General features: G+C 41.5%; 1 protein-coding gene across 1 annotated transcript in view; it reads right to left on the minus strand.

Moving 5' to 3' along the window:
* LOC309554857 (cytochrome P450 3A24-like) overlaps positions 1 to 21,028 on the minus strand; it is a 73,675-nt gene that overhangs the window by 41,049 nt on the left and 11,598 nt on the right. The window contains exons 2-3 of the mRNA XM_082256580.1: positions 20,131 to 20,224; positions 11,946 to 11,998 (exon numbers count right to left, since the gene is read on the minus strand). Of these exons, the coding sequence (XP_082112706.1) occupies positions 11,946 to 11,998; positions 20,131 to 20,224 (147 nt within the window). The remainder of the gene's footprint in view (positions 1 to 11,945; positions 11,999 to 20,130; positions 20,225 to 21,028) is intronic.

Consider the following 21,028-nt stretch of genomic DNA (forward strand, 5'->3'; position numbering starts at 1 on the left):
CTACTGTGATTTGTCTGGCATGGGCATTTCTTGAGACACTTTTCAACATCAGATCCTGACACCAAGAAAGCCATTTTGTAGGGTGGGCTGCTAATAATAAAAGTATAGAATGGCAATTATCTTGAATTGTCGATGATACTAAAACATAACCCACAGATTTAGGTCACAAAATGCAGTACTTCAATAACTGCTACACTTTCTCAAGGTCAGTGGGAAGATTGCAGTTATATCATACACTGTAAAAAGTTTGCCTAAAATCCAGAATGTAGAAAAAACAAATAGTACAAATGGAAATAGAACCAATAAATCGTAAAGAACTGTACCACACAATCAGGCCAAGGCCTAACCAGGCTCAAATAGTAGCTGAGACGCAGCATGGATCTCCAACAACTTGACCATCGCACTCAGCCTCAGGAGCAGATAACTGAGACACTACATGGCTCACCGGACAACCGGCCCAACGCACTCAGTCTGTGGTAGGTTCAGAAACCAAGTAACCTTTAAGAAAAAATAAATACATACAATAGTTTAGGGGCACATCTATACATATAACAAAAGGTGTAACGGACATTAATTGTACAAGGCTCAAAACACAATACATGGTCCTGTAGGTCATACTGGGAACGTACCAGCAACAATATCAGCTAATCTACTACTCTGACATTTCAGGACACCATGCATATATAGGTATTGAATTAAAGGCACCTATATGCTGCCACTGATACCAACTGAACACCAACAATACCAATTAATATAGGACACCACAGTTAAACAAAACAAGGCGCTGAAGCACACAATCTATGGGAAGGACCTTCATGAAATACATAAACAAAAGCAGAGAGAAATTGCAAATGTAGAGTACTATTCATACTTCCCTATCGAAACACAATTATCTCCTAGCTTTTGATAACCTAATTGGGATAATCTATGATTCCCACATTTTTTAATCACCTGAATATTTGTATGCATTTGATCTGTGCTTTTAACTGATTACTGATCATTTTGACATGATCGTCAACACCATTATGATATACAGTATTGGACATGATCAACAACAATATTACAGAAACATGTAGGGCCAACATACACAGAGTATGGAGGAATCTGCACTGATGGCTACTGTATTCAGACAGCTACAGCACCCTCAGCTACCTGAATACCCGAACAATGACTGCATTTAATTGGATGAAGTAACTGTTCAGCTGATAACTTCTTCCAATTTTAAAATCAACTTTTGTTAAGCTGGCCACTTGTGGTTTTAAATTTTGCCCTTTCAGTAAGAATTAGCAGAATTTTGAGCCATGTATAGCCAACTTTTTACACAGGGCTTGTTCGCATGTTGATTGCTGTTAAATGAAGACCCAAAAGGCTTCCTATCTGCTAGGAAAGAGGAAAGGGTATGCCTATCGAATTCAGCTATGTGTGAATGTAATTTGATCTGCAGCTACTCAGATCAATGTACAACCCAGGCTAATCAAGCAATTCACCACACACCGGTAAATCACTCTGCAGAATGCGACCTTGAGCTTACCAACTTCTGGCTACAAGGTAAAATATAATAAGATTGCATATTTATTTAATGAGAAAGAAAAAAAAATAAAGGTTTTCATTTTTGGTTCTCGCATGCATATTTAAGTTAGAAAATATAAATGTTAACATTGCATCTATTTTTACTTGTGTCTTGGCCCAAGTCCCAAGTAACATAGCATTTTGTGCATAGTCAAAATGATTGTAAAGTCTCTGTTTTTTTTGCTAAAAATAACAAACATGGTATGTTAAGGGGGGGGGGGGGGGGCTGTGGAACCCATCTTCCCTTGGTGAGGTTGGGAAACCCTTGTTTCAGTCCCCAATGCTCCTCTTATGTGTAAGTCCCCCTGTGTCTATTAGGTGCACAGGTTGACTGAGAAAATGTGTCCATTGTATTCACTGTTGTAGGGGCCGAATAATCCAACTATCCAGGCTAGCTTAGGTTAAGTAACTAGTTAATTAGCGCATGTTAATTATGTTTCTGGTTACAGTTTTTATTGGTAGGGTAATATGATTAGGAGGGGGATGTCCTCCTGTTGGGTATACAGTATATTCTGTGTGAGTTTGTTCAATAAAGTGTTCCAGATCTCATACAAGCTATTTGTTGACTTTATTGAACATAGCATGAAATCATAAAATTACCTTGTAAAGCACTATACAAGTGCATGTGATGAGCAGATCGAATTAAACACAGCGGTCTCGACCGCAATGGATGGCGGTTGACGTCACCGGCCCCTCCCCCTTCGCACGCATTACATCCCACTAGGCGGGACTTCATCAGCTAGAATAGCAGGGTGACAAAACCCTTCCATAGCAGGGTGACCGCTATAGAGAAATGATCATTTCTCTGAAAAGCTTCGTAACTGGAATATGGCTTCTCACCAGCCAAGCATTTTTTATGCTGCAGGGGCTGCCACTGCCAGTGCTTTTTTGAGGACATGTTTGATGTCAGACATGACATCTGAACATGTGTATTGGGGGTATATATAGACATATATGTCTGAATATATACCCCTAGACATATATAGGTGTGATAGTAGCAGAAATAAATGCTTGCGCTAATGAAATCATTTACAGGAATATATTTCTGCTACTATCACACCTATATATGTCTAGGGGTATATATTCAGACATATATGTCTATATATACCCCCTATACACATGTTCAGATGTTTTGCCTACCTCAAAAGAACCCAAAAAAAATGCCAAAAAAACGCTAGCATAAAAAAAAAAAAAAAAAATGCCCAGGTGTGTTTTTGCTGGCATTTTTTGGGGGGTTTTGGAGGCAGGCAAAACATCCGAACATGTGTATAGGGGGTATATATAAACATATATGTCTGAATATATACCCCTAGACATATATAGGTGTGATAGTAGCAGAAATAAATGCTTGCGCTAATGAAATCATTTACAGGAATATATTTCTGCTACTATCACACCTATATATGTCTAGGGGTATATATTCAGACATATATGTCTATATATACCCCCTATACACATGTTCAGATGTTTTGCCTGCCTCAAAAGAACCCAAAAAAATGCCAAAAAAACGCTAGCGTCAAAAAAAAAAAAAAAAAAAAAAATGCCCAGGTGTGTTTTTGCTGGCATTTTTTGGGGGGTTTTGGAGGCAGGCAAAACATCAGAACTTGTGCACAGTACCACTATACACATGTTCAGATGTTTTTCCTGACTGCAAAAAACCCCTGCTATTAAACCGGGAGAGAAGCTAACTACCTGTGTTTAAAGTGTTCTAATACAAACAATCCTTTTTTTTTCTGGTTCTGGACATGCTACAGAGCTGAAACTTCACAGGTACACCTTTTAGACCCCCCAGACACCAAATCACACAAAAAAAGTTCTTAAAAATTGTCATTTTTGATAAAAAAGCCAATTATTGAAAAAAAAAAAAAAAATAAAGATTTTTTGATTTTTACTTTGGATTTCAGATCTGGGGGGTCTAAAAGGTGTACATGTGATGTTTCAGCTCTGTTGGAAGTTCCAGAACCAGGAAAAAAAAAGATTGTTTGTATTAGAACACTTTCTTTCAGGACAGGTAGTTAGTTTCTCTCCCGGTTTAATAGCAGGCATTTTTTGGGGTTCTTTGCAGTCAGGAAAAACATCTGAACTTGTGTATAGTGGTACTGTGCACAAGTTCAGATGTTTTGCCTGCCTCCAAAAACCCCAAAAAAATGCCAGCAAAAACACACCTGGGCATTTTTTTTTTGGACGCTAGCGTTTTTTTGGCATTTTTTTTTGGGTTCTTTGCAGTCAGGAAAAACATCTGAACTTGTATATAGTGGTACTGTGCACAAGTTCTGATGTTTTGCCTGCCTCCAAAAACTCCCAAAAAATGCCAGCAAAAACACACCTGGGCATTTTTTTTTTTGACGCTAGCGTTTTTGTTGGCATTTTTTTGGGTTCTTTTGAGGAAGGCAAAACATCTGAACTTGTCTATAGTGGTGTATATACACACATACATATATTTATATACACACCTAGACATATATAGGTGTGATAGTAGCAGAAATATATGCTTGCGCTAATGAAATCATTTACACTAATATATTTCTGCTACTATCACACCTATATATGTCTAGGTGTGTATAAACATATAAGTATGTGTGTATATATACCACTATAGACAAGTTCAGATGTTTTGCCTGCCTCAAAAGAACCCAAAAAAATGCCAAAAAAAACGCTAGCGTCAAAAAACAAATGCCCAGGTGTGTTTTTGCTGCCATTTTTTGGGGGTTTTTGGGGACAGGCAAAACATCTGAACTTGTGCACAGTGCCACTATACACAAGTTCAGATGTTTTTCCTGACTGCAAAGAACCCCAAAAAATGCCTGCTATTAAACCGGGAGAGAAACTAACTACCTGTCCTGAAAGAAAGTGTTCTAATACAAACAATCTTTTTTTTTCTGGTTCTGGACATGCTACAGAGCTGGAACTTCACATGTACACCTTTTAGACCCCCCAGATCTGAAATCCAAAGTAAAAATCAAAAAATCTCTTTCTTTTTTTTTTTAATTTTTTCAAAAATGACAATTTTTAAGAACTTTTTTTGGTGTCTGGGGGGGTCTAAAAGGTGTACCTGTGAAGTTTCAGCTCTGTAGCATGTCCAGAACCAGAAAAAAAGATCATATAGGTGTTAAAGTTAAAGGAGGGTCCCGTCCCACATCCCTGTTCTACTGAAAAATTATCTTTTTTTTTTTTCATGGTTCTGGACATGCTACAGAGCTGAAACTTCACATGCACACCTTTTAGACCCCCCAGATACTAAATCCAAAGTCAAAATCAAAAAATCTCTTTCTTTTTTTTTTTTTAATTTTTTCAATAATTGGCTTTTTTATCAAAAATGACAATTTTTAAGAACTTTTTTTGTGTGATTAATAGTTAATGGGGCATGACCCAGAATCCTGGGCACTTTTTAGGGGCGTTTATTGGGTTTTAGGGCTTAAAAATTGTGTTTTTTGATTACCGAAGTTCGGGTCCCATTGATTTCAATGGGGTTCTGAAATCCGGGCCGAACTTTCGGGAAGTTCGGATGTTCTGGCCGAACCGAACTTTTCAAAAGTTCGATCATCCTTAGTGTTTACATCTCCTCTTGGATGGGCTGCAGCTGCACCATGTTTCAGTATGCATTCTAGTGGCAATTGTGGAAGAGAACGCTGTAAGTGTCTACATTCAAGGGAATAATGCATTATGCTGAACAGGTGAAGTGGATAGAGCTCTCATGGGGGCCATCTTTGGTTTGGGCAAGTATTCCCCCAGTGGCCATCCTGGATTTGGGCAAGACTATCTGGAAGCCATCTTGGAAGTGGGCAAGGTGAGAAGTTTGCCAGGAGTGGAAGGCAGGCAGAAGAGTTGAGGAACATGAGGTTAAAGACCCAGCGGCTTCCAGATAGGGCGCTCACATGATAGGACTGCATGCCAGCACGCCCAAAGCCGCAAACCCTACATCAAGGGTCATTTCCTGCTACCTAGAGAAAAGATATGTCCATACTCATGTCTCAGTGTGGCATTATTATTATACCTGACTAAAGTTTAGTGTTCCAGCTGCCCTGCACTATGAGCTCACTTTATAACAAAGATCCACATGGTTCCTATAGGTAAAGGTCATCAGACTAGGTAGGTATTTTGCTGCTAAAAGAGTGCATTCAGGTGCTAACTGACCTCTCTCTTGGTTTAGGAGTCCAGGTTGTCCCACTGACAGGAATATACATGAGAGGAGCACCATAAATCCAGTTCAAGGTACAGAACATCCTCTTCCATACTGCAAACGTTAACACTATGGCCAAAAAAGTGCATCAGGAACGCCTTAAAAAGGCAGACAGAAGCTTCAGCCCATACTGCTTAGCCACAAGGAATTGCTGTGAATCCTGGGTGAAGCTGCCTTTACAAAATAATGTGTCAAGATTGCCTTAAAGAGGGTGACAGAAGGTCTTCCACCCCACTTTTCATAGCCGCAAAGGATTGCTATGAGCCTGGTTTAAATTGCCTTTTCAAAATAGAGTGTGTCAATATTGCCTTAAAGGGGGAGACAGAAGCTCTCCTGCCCACTATTCCCAGCTGCAAAGGATTGCTGTGGGCCTGTGTGAAGTTACCACATCCAAGTTATTGACAATACCTCAAGCGTCATTCCAATACTGTTCCTACCAACTGCATAAAGCCTCCATCAGCAGAGAGCAGGCCAACTGCTGGAAAGGAAGAACAGAGAGGATAAGCTAGTACTTTATGTTCAGCCTAAGACTTTGCCCCTGCTGGCCAATTCTCTTAAGGTAGGTAAGTTTACCATGAGTGGAGAAGAACCAAAGGAGCCAGGTAAGAAACCAGAGCAGGCTCTAGATAAGAAAGTTGCTACATATTTTTTTTTGGTTGAAAATGTAATCTTTATTTGCATAAAAGATATACAAAAAACAATACTTTGTCGGGGTACATTCTCCCCTGTACTGCGACACAGCGCATAAATACACTACATTACATTTCCGATCATACAAATAAATACATTCAGATACATTCATTCTGTGGTATGATGCCTGATGTGTTGTGCGGAGTAAGGATACCCCGTGCCATCACATCATGCATGACGCCGCAATACCCCTAAAACTAAAGAACGTTGTCTATACGTTGCATCAATCAATCAAACAATATTGCATTTCAAAAAAGCAACAGGTGTGATGGGGGTTGGGAAAGTGGGGTAAGTGGAGGGGAATGAAATCACAAGCCTGAAGCTTTATTGAATGGACAAAGACACACAAGGGAGAGTGGGGGAAGGGGAAATCTTCAGACCTCCTCTTCCTCCATGAGATCGATCAGGTTATAGTCTCTGAGCAGACTGTGAACCAGTCTGCGACAGTCCTGAATAGACATCCTCTCCCACTGCTGGATAAGGCGCTTTCTGGCGCACCATAAAGCATCCTTAAAGCAACACAACACCCACCAGGTGTTGTCAATGTCTTCCTGTGAAAAAGTACCGTGGAGAAAAGAAAGTTGCTATATCATTCCCTCAGTCATAAGAAGTAGCCCGCAGGGCCTTCCAGAGACAGGTTCTCTTTTGAGACAGTACAGGAGAGATGCGACTGATGTTGAGCACTTGTCATTACTAGTGGAAGAAGGCTAGAGTACAGATTGCAAGATCTTTTTCTCATTCTAATTTTTCTCCATTTGTGGCCTCTGCAGATACTCTGAATGTTTTCTGGGTCAAGGTGCTTCTGCCTTAATTGTGGTGGCAAACAGTTCACTATCCAAGAGCCCATGGTAGCATTATCTGGTATGCATCTTGAAGTTTTAGGGGCTGGGTTCAGATGCAAGATTTCAAGAGAAAAATACAAAATTTGCATTGCCTCCCTTCGCCTGGAACACTTTCTGACTTGGTGGGCATCTAAGATAATTAATGTTCCCATCTGGGGGTGGGCTCGGGTGTGTTCAGGGTCCTGGTCCCGGCCCTCCCAGTCCTGCTGGCGCCGCTGGTCATGGGTGGTTGGGCATTTCCCAGTCTGCAGCTGCGCGGGGTAGGGGGGTGTCTCTCTGCCTGTGGTTGGCCATGTGTGGTTTTGTATTCCAGGTGGGGTCGGGTGGGTGGGTTGAGCCCATCTCTATGCCCATCCTTTAAGCAATTTTTGTGCATTGTTTTTGGACCCATGCACTACTATTCTGGGATCCTGCCCCTTGTCTATTGATCAGCACCTCATGTATTAGGATTCCAGACCCAGTACTAGTGTATTCTCATAAAGAGATCCTTAGATGGGGAATAATTGATGCAGGCTCTATCGAGCAACCTGACATGGTCCTCCAGATATTCCAGTCATTTTGATAGATTCATACACACTCTAGTCTCAGATTCAAGCTGTCTGTACCAGGAGCGATCTGGATCTCCACTTTTGTATGAGAGGCCTAGAACTGAGGGTAGCCTCATGTGAGGCAATTTCTTTGGCCTGGTTTCACCCCAGGCTTTTACAGGCCTCTGTTCGTTGAGGGACAAGTTGACTCAGCCTTTGGTCAGGTGATTTCCTTATTGCTGAGGCTCAGGGGTCTGGCTCTCATGCAAGGAATTCTTCTCTTCCTTTTTTAAGAAATCTCCATGGAAAGACACCTCAGACAGTGGATCATTCTGGGGTACAGACCTAGACACCCTTAATATCAAGGGGCTTGGTTGTCTTTGGTGTCTTGTTTTCCAAGGTAACATCTAGAAGTTCTGGGCTGTTTTATATCATCTGGATCCAAGAAGACATTGCCATAAAGGTGGTGTACTTCAATTTTCAGGTGCATCCAGAGTTTTGCAGTAAGAAGCTAGATTGGTATCCTTGGCAAAACGTCAGGCTCCAGCCTTGTCCGGCATGAGCATTCCAGGTATACACCTTGGCAGGCAGAAGTGCCTAAACCTGTGAGACTGATTTCTACCTCTGGAGCTATTCCTGGAGATATGTTCCAGATAGGGAAACTTCAGAGGTTGACTACCGGGCCCATGAAGTCAAACTAAAGGCTAGGCGGTTTTGACGCAGGTGCAGTAGTCCTCTGGTAGGATGCTCCTGTGACTTTCAGTACTTTCTTCCCTCGTTTGTCTTGCATGTTCGAAATGGAAAGCATTCCGGTGTTCCAGTCTGATTCAGGCAGATGTTGGTATGCCAACCTAAAAGCAGTGCCAGACAGTTGCTCCAAGGGATCTATTGGATCAGGATCATCTGTTCACAAGGAATGGGTTTTGCCATCCAGCTTCAAACTGACTTTGACAGCTTGATAATTGAAGCTCAAATTTTGAGACCGGGCATCATGGAGTCTAAGAATCCCTTGATGCTAAGCAGGGAGGTCTACTTCTTCATGTTAAATCTATTGCTGGACATGTGGTGATTGCTTATTTTGGTGTAAGCCTCAAAAAAGTTTATTTGCTGGACAAGTCCTCTCCTGCAGCTGGGCCTAGGTGAGCATTTGACTCTTAATATTGCTGCCCATTTGACTTTGTGGGATCTTAAGTAGTTCACTTGTAGCCTTCACTTGGAGAAGTGACTGTTCAAGACTGGTGACCTTGTCTGGCATTGAACCTTTAATGGGTTTAACACAACACAAGGCTGTTGGAACCCAGTTCTCCTTCTTGCTCTGGTTAGTTTCTATCTGTCCCCTCAAACCTGACATTCTTTTTTAGTTCTTTGATCCGCACCCAGTTCACCCAAAAGGAAGTTTCTGTATTTTGCTTAGATGTGGTCATGTTGGAAAGTTTCTCTCAGCCTTTACTTTCGTTTTGCATTTCAAGATGGATCCTGTACTGATGCTCCATTTTCTAGCTCCATCATGTCAAGTTGACTCAGCAGACCATCAACCAACTCCATGGTCTAGAGTTCAGATTCCATGCTGTCCTGACAAGATGCACTCTACTAAATCTATGCGTGCATCCTGAGTTTTTGGCTCTAGACTACAGTTTCTCAGTTTAGCAAGGCTACCACGTAGGCTTCTATCCTCATTTTCCCTGTGTTCTACCATGGGCTTAGGGTGATTGTAGATTGATTAATGCACTTGCTGCGGGAGCATTTGGGTGCTGTCCATTGTCCTTTTTCCATCTGCACTGTAATTTTTGGGGCAGACTTTGGGGGCATGTGATCTTGAGGGGGTGCGCTCCGGGAGCCTGTACTGGGGATTTGCATGTTGATGCAGATGGGGAGGGTATCAGGGATGATGCTCAATTGTTTTTCTAGCAGACAGACATTTGCCTTTATCCAAATCCAGCTTCTGGTATAAGAAATATTAAGGAAGCTCTTCAAGCTGCTGGAAGTTCACAGCCTTGCTGTTGTCATGGCATCAATAGCCTGTGGGCATATGTTTGCTTATCCCGTAGTGAGATTGCTTTGTCCGACTTGGGTGAAGTACTCCTTCAATACATCCAGATCAATGATGGCACACTTGCAAATAGTCATTAGCTAGCCAAAGTAGCTATACCTAGCTCCTTAGAAACCAACAATGGTAGAAGGCTCCAGCACACAATCACCTTGCGGTTTCTTAAGTTACTTCTATGGTCCCGCTGTATGGCCGGGTTGTAACCACCGAAGGTATTTGCTGTATGCTCCTCCAGCAGCATCTGAACATCATGGGCACTACTCATCACTACTGATAGCCAAGGCTAAGTAGTCCTCACTACACCTGTCTTTGGCAGGAAGCCAGTAGCTTACTCACTTTCTTATGATGGAAATTTGCTGAAGTTTCCCATCCTGATAGCTTGTTATTGATCTATCACACGTATGCTGCCATGGAAGCACCAGGAAAACAGAATTGTATCATACTTACTGTAATTTTATTTTCCTGATGCATATCCACGGCAGCATACCGAACCCACCCAGTTCAGTCCTACCGATGTACAGGGAATGGGCTGTTGTGTGGTTGTTAACTTTTTATAGCTATGCACTAGTCCCGTTAGCAGAAGTAGGCAGGGCACCAGGAAAAGAAAATTATGGTAAGCATGATACAATTTTCTGTTTTTCTTTCAGTAGCGACATAGTTAACAGCTTTATCCCCGGTATCCAGCACACAGTGATTTTTCAATGAGGTTGAACTTTTGTGCGATAGCAAACATAGTCACATACACATATACATATACACAGTATGTAACCTGAAACTACAAAGTGCTTCAAGTCCTCCATCTATCTAAATTCCATCAAGGACCACACAATCCCAGATATCCCTTTGTTAAACAATCACCACAGCTTAGCATTGTGTCAGGGTTGGACTTCTAGCAGCTCCAGGCTGCTCAGCTGTCAATTACCAGCCACACGTTGTTTCCACAGTCACTCATTAGAACAGCCTACAGCCAGCCCAGTTTTGCTTTTTAACCAGTTGCCGACCCCCCCCCCCCCCCACCGCAGATATACTGCGGCAGGGTGGCTCGGCTGCGCAAAATCACGTATATCTTCGTGGCCTGGTGATTAAGGGGGTAAAACCTTCCCGGAGCTGAAGTAGTTAAACTGCCGTGCTCATTCCCTCCGTGCCTTCACCTGGTCAACATCTCCAGTGTGTCTCTGCTGTGTTCTGTAATGACTTTGCCTGGCTGACGTTTCTTCTGGTTCCTGATCTTTGGCTTCGAACATTGACTCCTGGCTTTCTAATTCTGGCTTGTCTGATTACCTGTTTTGGGTTCTTAACCCTGGCTTCTGTTCTTGACTACGTTCCTGATCTGTATTATTTTTACTTTTACATTAAAGGTGTGACTTTAACTGCATTTTCTGTCTCTGCCTGGTTCATGGTCCCTGACATATTGTAGTTTCATATTGTGCCCCTATTTCTTGCCACAAATAGCATTGTATGAATAAAAACACAAATCTTCACATTAAAATGATGATGCTTATGTACTATGCACAATTTTCTCTTTCTCTGATCGGCTACAGAATGCTCAAAGCTTGATGTGGGATTGGCACACTAGTAGGCCTTGTATTGAGTAATAATAAAAAAATCTAATTTTTGTGGATATCTGAGGATATGTGAAAATTAAAACTGCTCCTCATAGTATGTAAACTAGACTCCGACCAAAGTGCCTTTAGGAACTACAGTTTCAGGCTGAAACCTAGTATTGAAGCTAAACCCTGCAAAATAATGTAAATCTATAAATCTATAAATGTATCTCAAACATCTCCATGTCATCAAGTTTAGTTATAATTACTATTCTGCATCTCATAGTGGGTCAGCCAGGTCACTAAACCCAATTGCTTACTATGATCGGCTTTAGCCAGCTGTATCTGCCTCATAGACACTTGTAGCCCTCTAGAAGATCGAGTAAGCAAATTTAGACTGGGATTCAAAAAAATTTACGTGATGTGTTTTCTCTATTGTAGATAGAAGCAAAGCACTACACTCTCAAAGACCAGTGAGGGACATAACCATTGCTCAGCTGTTTCTGCAAGGTAATGTATTCGGGTAACACAATAAAGAAAACTTACCCCCATATTTTGCCATATTTTTTAAAACATTCCATGTCAAATTCAGCAATACCCTGGAAAAGAGAAGTTCACAAAAGTGAGTGCAAAATATATGGTTTGAAGTACTGCAATCAAAAGTTAGAATCTATATTTTTTGTGAATACAAGTAAATGCTGAACTCTGGTCAGATTTAAAAAACACAATATGCAGATTTGTAATTAATATCTTTAAAAATGCTAATAGGAAGAGAAAAGCAGAGAGATGAGCTCATTGCTGTGCTACTTCACCTTTCACTGTCCATTAACAGATGGGGAAGGGTCCAGGATAGCCCAAGTTCAGAAAGCGTTGGGTTGAATGATGCTGGCCATCAGACTAAGAACATTGAAGGCCAGGATCACACTGATGTGGCGCAGGATTTTCAGCAATTCCTGTGCATTTCCCACACCACATGACAAACCCACTCTGTTCATGCGAACTGCTGTGGGTGTCAATGTTCAAGTGGATCTTCACTGCATCTGAGCACCACAAACCAAAAAAATGCTATATAATTCATTTTTATTATTCAAAGCAAACTCCCCCATCCATCTATGTCTCTGTGGTTTATTTTGCTGAGAAATCGCTTTGAAAATTACCCCCTAGCATTTCCGGCCGTGGCCATCTTGAGTATGGGCACACGATTCAGGTAGAATTTACTTCCTGCCCTTAGCATATAAGAGAAAACCCCTCCTCCTCCCCTCGACTCCTGAAGACTCCTGGGATGTACGACATCATTTGCCTAGGCAAGAAACAACGAAGGCAAATAACTGAAGAAATGTAAAAAAAAGTTTTAAACAAGCAAATATCTTATACTTTGCTATCTTTTTACTAATACTAGCAGCATGAGGATTAAAAATAATCAATGTTGATTGGGAGACTGAAGTTCCACTTTAAGTTAACGACATGCACCTTTTTCGTGTGGGTGCGGTGCGGAGCCATACTAAATGAATGGGCTTAAATCGCACTGCAAAGAATCACATGTGATTTCCTGTCCGAATGACATGCCGTTCCCCACACTGCATCATTGTGAACGGGAACTAAGAGCAGGGGTGTGCATTTGCCCACATGTGATGCTGAGTCCATTGTTTGATTGACCTGATATTCATTAAATTCAATGAAAGAAGTGAGCCAGGGACATTAAGGCTGGGGAAGAAAGGCCAAGATGATGCTGGGCATTCTCCAGCCAGGAACGAAAGCGGGCTCTATCTGACTTGCTGTAGCTTTTATTACAAACTTTGAAGTTCTTACAGTGTACGGTAGTCAGAGCAAGCTATTTCAGTACTGAAGAAGAGCCTACACAACTGTGAAAGACTGAAGGTAAGGCTGGAGTTCAGCTTTGCAGTATAACTAAATACAAAACATTTTTTTTTAAATTCTGGATAGAGTGAAGAGGCATTAGAATAACTGTTCCTATTGTTTATTGTCTGTGCCCCCATTAGCAGTGCCCATTTAACCTGTTTACTGTTATCACGAAAGTGAAAGAAAATTTCACCAGAAAAGGAATAGAGTGGAAATCTTCCAATGGGGACACTAGTTCTGGTAACAACCAGGGATTCCCTCACTTTGGGGGGGGGGGGGGGATGTCCTCTCACTTCCTGTTTTAACTATGGGACAGGAAGTCAAGAGAAAGCTTCTTAATGGGACAGATGGCAAAAAAAAAACAAAAACAAAAACCTGACAGGGCTTTTACCCTCCCTTACTATATCCAAAATAAACAAAAGTTTGGCCTTTTGTTTTCCTTTAACCGCCTGCCGACCGCCGCAAGTACATATACTGCGGCGGTCAGCCTTGGCCAGGCAAAGTGACGTATGGGTACGTCACTAGCCTGTGAGCCAATAGCGGGCGGGCGCGTGCCCCCGGAGGCGCGCTCCCGCCCCGGCTCGTTCCCTAACAGGTCCGCGCGTGTGACCGGCGGACCCGATGTCCGCCGGTCACTCGCAATCGTCCACCGTGAAGGGAGAAAGGCAGGCGGCTAATGTAAACAAAGCCGCCTGTCATTCTTCCCTGTGTAAAAGCAGAGATCTAACGGTCCTCTAACGGTCTCTGCTGTTACATGTAAAGCCACATCCAATCACAGTTAGAAACACGTCCCTAGGGACACACTTAACCTCTTCCCTGCCAGTGTCATTTTTACAGTAACAGTGCATATGTATAGCACTGATTACTGTAGTAATGTCACTGTAAAGTAAAGTGTCAAAAATGTCAGTCAAGGGTCCCATCTGTCAGCCGCAATGTCGCAGTCCCGCAAAAAAAAAAAAAAAAGCAGATCGCCGCCATTACTCGTTAAAAAAAAAAAAAAAACAACAAAAATCTTTCCCTTAGTTAGTAAACGCAATAACTTTTGTGCAAACCAATCAAAATACGCTTATTGTGATTTTTTTTACCAAAACATTTGTAGCAGAAAACAAATTGGCCAAAAATGTTTAAAAATTTTGAATTTTACATTTTTTTGGGGAATTTCATATAAAAAAATTTGAAAAATATTGTTATTTTTGCAAAATTGTCGCACTTTTTTTGTTAATAGGGCATGATCAAAAAAATCACACAGGTGATCAAATACCACCAAAAGAAAGCTCTATTTGTGGGGAAAAAAGGACGTCAAATTCGTTTAGGTACAGCGTCACACTACCGCGCAATTGTCTGTTAAAGTCACGCAGTGCTGAATCGCAAAATAGGGCCTGGTCAGGAAGGGGGTAAAATCTTCCGGGGCTTAAGTGGTTAAGGTTATTTTGGGTTTCCAGTGTCAATGAGAATTGCATTAAGAACAGATGTTTTTAAAATACTGACATTGCTTTCTAGAGTAAATTTGTAAGTATTTTCACAGAAATTGGCAGTAATATTTTAATCTCTTACTTCCTGAACATCTGGCATCCACTAAGGAAATGTCAAAACTTCCAATCCTGCATACATGTAACGCAGACAAACTGGTTTCATTCAACTCTTGAATACAGTCAGTGCCTACACATAAAACGAAAGTCTTCTACAAAGTTTGTATGTGTATAAAATTATGTTTAGACTTGCAGTTGGGGGGGGGGGGGGGGTAGAGTCACATTTTTACAGCCCCCTAGCTGAGGTTGCACACATGTAGTGGCCGCGATGCTTCGCAACAGGGATATGGGAGGGCACAGTAGTATGTGGATAAGTGGGGGGGACATGTAAACGGGTAGGTGTACTCAGTACGTCTTGCTCATTTCCATGGAGGTGGTATCAAGGGGCGATGAGTACCGGCACTATGTACCCCTTACTTATTCACATTGGTGGGCAGTATTGGGGTTCAATGAATAGGGGTACCACTATATACCATTTCCTGATTCCCAGAGGAGACACAGTATTGGGGTCCCATGAGTAGGGGGTACTATGAACTTCTACTCTGTTCATATTCACACTGCGGGGACAGTATTTAGATCCTGTGAAAAGAGGTACCATGTACCCCTTATTCATTAAGGGGGGACAGTATTAGGGTTCCATTAATAGGGGTACTATGTACCCTTTACTCATTTACATTGGGGGCGGTATTGGGTTTTTCTTAAAATCGATTAAATGTTTTGCTTTTTACTAAAAAAAAAATTATCATCCCATTCAAGTGAATGGGGCCACGCTGCAACCGCAGTGATGTGGCGTCTATGGGGTTTAAACAAAGAGTGGGGGGAGTGACATTTTGCCCCCTCGCCACCTGTCGAATGTCTCTGAAATGTGATCCGACTGCAGATTTCAGAGTTGTGACAGTGACAACTGCTAATGCAAACGTAGCCTCAGGCTGTTGCTAAAGTGATTGGACCTTAGCCTTGTTCTCTAAGCACAATCTGTTCCTATTCCAACTATTGTATTCTTGAAGTATGTAACCTGGGAAACTATTTACTCTGCTATGTTTGGTCTCATATATTTTAAGTTATTCCTTGCTAATCTCCCTGATTAGTATGTTTGATTTGCATGCTTCCTGTTCTATTCATAAAAGGTGTATGATTTATTTTCTCATTTTACTGTGAAGGTTTTAGTTTATCCAGGTCAGAAAAGTCAAAAGCACCAACCTTGATCTGATTCTGGCCAATAGCCATTGAACCCAACTGCTTATTTCTGAAAAACCGGTGAACACATATTTTAGTTTATTGTTCAACTATGACTATGCCATTTGTGGGCTGGCCAAAATATTACATTACATTTATATCTGATCAGGTAGGTTCCTTTCATTTAATAGTGGTTGGTAAATCTAAGACTAGCCATACACACTAAAGCAGGCCATAGTTAGATCTTTTTTTCGATCAGCCAGAGAGCTAAACAAAAAAAGCTGAACTGATTCCTCCAGCCACACATTCAAGGCTATTGTATTCTGACAGTGGGGACTCTTCCTCTGTCAGAATACATTGACCAGCACTGCAGCTGCTGATCGAATGAAAATTTTCCAACATCCCAATCGACAAAAGCAAATTGTTAAGATCAACTTCTGTCAGCCAGGATTGGCCATAGATAGATCGGTATTGATCTGGTTCCTTCTCAACTGACTGAATTCCAATCCATCTTTGGCCAGCCTTAGATTAAAAAATAAACAGATTCCTCAATCCACGTTGAACAGTATACATGGAGTAATCTGTATTGCTGGCTATTGTATTCCGACAGCCTCAGCATCCGAGGCTGTTTGAATACCCAGACAGTGACCGCTTCTGGATTCAGTCACTGTTCTGCTGATGATTTTCCACCCAGCTCAGTCATTTTTTTAATTGACTTTTTGTTGTGGTACTTACAGGGCTCAAATTTCAATAGGTTTAAATCCTCCAAAATTCAAGCCATGTATAGATAACATAAAGGAGATTACACAATCAAATGGTAATGTGTGTGGAGCTTAAAACGATGTATGCATGTTTTCCATAAAGTATCACTTCTCTTTTTCACCATATAAAAGTATTACTTCATAATAAATTGAAAAAAAATTGTGAAAATGTGTCGAATATACACTATATTACCAAAAGTATTGGGACACCTGCCTTTACACAGGCATGAACTCTAATGGCATTGCAGTCTTAGTCCGTAGGGTTTAATATTGAGTTGGCCCATCCTTTGCAGCTATAACAGCTTCAACTCGTCTGGGAAGGCTGTCCACAAGGTTTAGGAGTGTGTCTATGGAAATGTTTGACCATTGTTCCAGAAGCGCATATGTGAGGTCAGGCACTGATATTGGACAAGAAGGCCTGGCTCACAGTCTTCACTCTAATTCATCCCAAGGGTGTTTTATCCGGTCAGGACTATGTGCATGCCAGTCAAGTTCCTCCACCCAAAGGCGCTCATCTATGTCTTTGCGCCCCAGTGAACAAGGCAAGGTCCATAGTCATGTTGGAACAGGAAGGGGCCATCCCCAAACTGTTCCCACAAAATTGGGAGCATGAAATTGTCCAAAATGTCTTTGTATGCTGATGCCTTAAAAATTCCCTTTACTGGAACTAAGGGGCCAAGCCCGACCCCACACTATAATCCCCCCTCCACCAAATGATTTGGACCAGTGCACAAAGCAAGGTCCATAAAGACATGGAGTATCGAGTTTGGGGTGGAGGAACTTGACAGGCCTGCACAGAGTCCTGACCTCAACCCGATAGAACACCTTTGGGATGAATTCCAGTGGAGACTGTGAGCCAGTCCTTCTCTTCCAACATCAGTGCCTGACCTCACAAATGCGCTTCTGGAAGAATGGTCAAAAATTACCATAGACACACTCCTAAACCTTGTGGACAGCCTTTCTAGAAGACTTGAAGCTGTTATAGATGCAAAACGTGGGCCAACTCAATAAACCCTACAGACTAGTACGTGTAAAGGCAGATAATCCAATACTTTTGAAAATATATTGTATACCAATGCAGTAAATAGGTCATTAAATCTCCTGCTACACATGCTCATAAAATCATAAAAAGTAATCATTGTGCACAGGGTGTGTGTAGCCCACCCAGTCTCTCCGCCCTGCTAGTGAGACATTCACCCAACAGCACCCCCCCCCCCCCAGATACCATATTTGTTGGCTGTGATTAATGAAAGCTGCCATTACAGTATACTTGGAGAAGAAGTGGGCAGCTCCAGCTGTCAAAAAAGCAGCCTTAATAAGTGTTTATAAATAACACTGCTCCAGACTTTGATTATACATAGATACAAAGCAACATATTTTTACATTTGTATCATTCTGTTCATTCATCTGCAGATCAAAGAGATGAATTTAGATTCACAGATAATATCAGTTTAGGCAACCTGACCAGTAAAATAATTATTTAATAAAATGACCCTCTGTTTTACCCCTTATTAACCCTGTAGTTTAATCAGGCCTTCCAAATTGGAAATCATTAGTAAGCACTAGTGGAGGAATGAAACAAAATCGATTTTCCCTCAATCCCCATTGTGTCTTTCATGCGGTGCTTTTATATCTTCAATAAAGACGGATGATTTTCCGGGGTGCAGCGGTCCAGATTCTTCTGATTTTTCACTATACACACACAGCTAGATGAGCTGAGCTAATGCTTCCGAACATGTGAAAGGTGTGAACAATTGTGATAGCAGACCCACCAAATAACAGAGGCATATATTTTAGAAAACAATTGTGTTCTATGTGCCCTCCCAGATAGCACGCAATTGTGCTGCAACTTTGAAAAGTACTTGCTAAGCTATTGCTAGACTTGACGGGCTTCACAAGTTTGTTGCACAATTGCAGAAAGTCCACATTGCATAACTCCAGATTAACTTTCTTTGCAAACATTCTGCAAGTCTGCTGCCAGTTCTGGTTTAGTTGTTGTGCAATAGTCATCCCACCACAGGGGTCACTGTGACTTGCAGAGCTCTTGCTGTAGATGCATCACTGCAACTTTGCTCTTGTTAGAGACTTGTCACGCAAATTTTCTACAAATTGGAAAAGCGTAAACTAGAACTTGTGCTTTAACCACTTGCCGATCGCTTACTTTATATATACGGTTGCAGAGTGGCTCCTACAGGCAAAACCAAGTATCGGTACGTTGGTCGCCTGGTGGCAGCTGGGGGGGGGGGAGCGTGCACCGCTGCGGCGCTCCTGCCCCCGAACGTTAGTGGGGAAGCCGATGCGTGTGTCAGGCGGCTCCGATTGCCGTCTGACACCCGCAATCGCTCCCCGCTGAGAGAGAAGAACAGTCAACTGTTGTAAACACAGCTGACCGTTCTTCTCCCTGGAATGATCACAGAGCTCATGTGATCCTTCTATATAGGATCACATGTCTCTATGGTCATCTCAGAAGCCACGCCCCCCCCAAGGTTAGAATCACTCCCCTAGGGTCACATTTAACCCCTTGATCACCTATACTGTTAACCCCTTCCCTGCCAGTGTCATTATTACAGTAACAGTGCATATTTTTATCACTGATTATTGTAGTAATGTCACTGGTACCCCCAAAAGTGTCAAAAATGTCAGTTAGGGGTCCGATCTGTCCGCCGCAATGTCGCAGCAGACCCGCAAAAAAAAAAAAAAAACGCAGATCGCCGCCATTACTAGTAAAAAAAAAAAAAAGACAACAATGACATAAATATCTTTCCCGTAGTTAGTAGCTGCGATAACTTTTGTGCAAACCAATCAAAATACGCTTATTGTGATTTTTTTTACCAAAAATATGTAGCAGAAAACAAATTGGCCTAAAATGTTAAAAAATTTTGATTTTTACAATTTTTTTTTTTTTAGAATGTCATAGTAGAATGTGAAAAATATTTTTCCAAAATTGTCGCTCTTTTTTTGTTTATAGCGCAAAAAATAAAAATCGCACAGGTGATCAAATACCAAAGGAAAGCTCTATTTGTGGGAAAAAAGGACATCAATTTTATTTTGGTACAGTGTCGCACGACCGCGCAATTGTATGTTAAAGTAACGCAGTGCCTAATTGCAAAATATGGCCTGGTCATTAAGGGGGCAAATCCTTCCAGTCTTTAGTGTTTATGTGCTCTGCAACTGTACAACTTGCCAATGAAAATGTGCAGAAAGGTTACAAGACTTACAATTAAACACTGCCACACATTTGTGGCAAGTTATCGTTGTGATCTGGGCTTGCAATGACTGCGTTTATCCAGTGCAGAAAAATCCCAGACACCACAAATATGTAAGCAAGCCCTTTGGTTTTAGAGATAATTCTAAATCTGGTTAACATAAAACTTTGCCATAAACAGATTAAGATTAAATACTTACATTTTTGTTTTCAAGAAAAGTCCCAATAAATGGCAGGGGTTTTGGACCTGGTATTCCATGCTTTTTGAAAATTCTGTAAGGATAAATCCCATAGCTGAAAAAAAAAAAAAAAACATGAGAAAAGTCAGGCGTCAATGGGGAAAGAAAAATAGAAATCCTCCCAAAACAGCAAAAAAAGAAAAAACAGACAGAAGTTCAGTATAAAGTGATACTAAACAATACTCTTTCTGCAGATTTATTTCATTCACATCCACTGCTTAATGGCCCTTTAATTTATATTTCATGTATTTGTTTCTTATTGTGTTTTCTCTGCCTCCTTGTAATGTCTTCTGTGAGCTCAAGTGGATGTTAGTTGCGGTCATGTGCATTCCTCTATGCACACTACAAATCCCATCGTATCTAGTCCATCTCAGGAGCAATCTTCCTACATACAGCGGGATCATAGGAAACAAATTTAGCCATCCTCTATCTAAAAGGAAGCCTGTTCCAAGCAGCAAAAGAAAAAAAAATGATTTTGGAGATTTGGAGGGGGCTTTTTGAGTTAAAGTGGTTCTAAGACTTCTGAGCTCACCTTATTGGGCATTCAGGATAATGAACAGAGGCCTAGGTATACCAAACTATTCATTTCCTTCCTATTATATTACGCTAAGAAAGAAATTCTTTGTAAGTGGGCCTCTCCCCCTCCCCCATCTCTAGCCTCATGGGAGTTTGCAATTGACGCGGTGTTACCAGGGCCGGATTAAGAGCATCATGGGCTTGGTGCTGAGGATTTTGAAGGGCCTTAAGGGCCGTGCCTTGGCATGCACCCAGAGGAGGAAGGGTGCAGCCATGCATGCCTAATTCAACATGGGATGCTGTCTCTGAAGCCCATAAACACATCCATGCATTGGCAACTGTC

This window comes from Pelophylax lessonae (genome assembly GCF_965119305.1).
Source record: "Pelophylax lessonae genome assembly, chromosome: 1".
Lineage (NCBI taxonomy): Eukaryota > Metazoa > Chordata > Amphibia > Anura > Ranidae > Pelophylax > Pelophylax lessonae.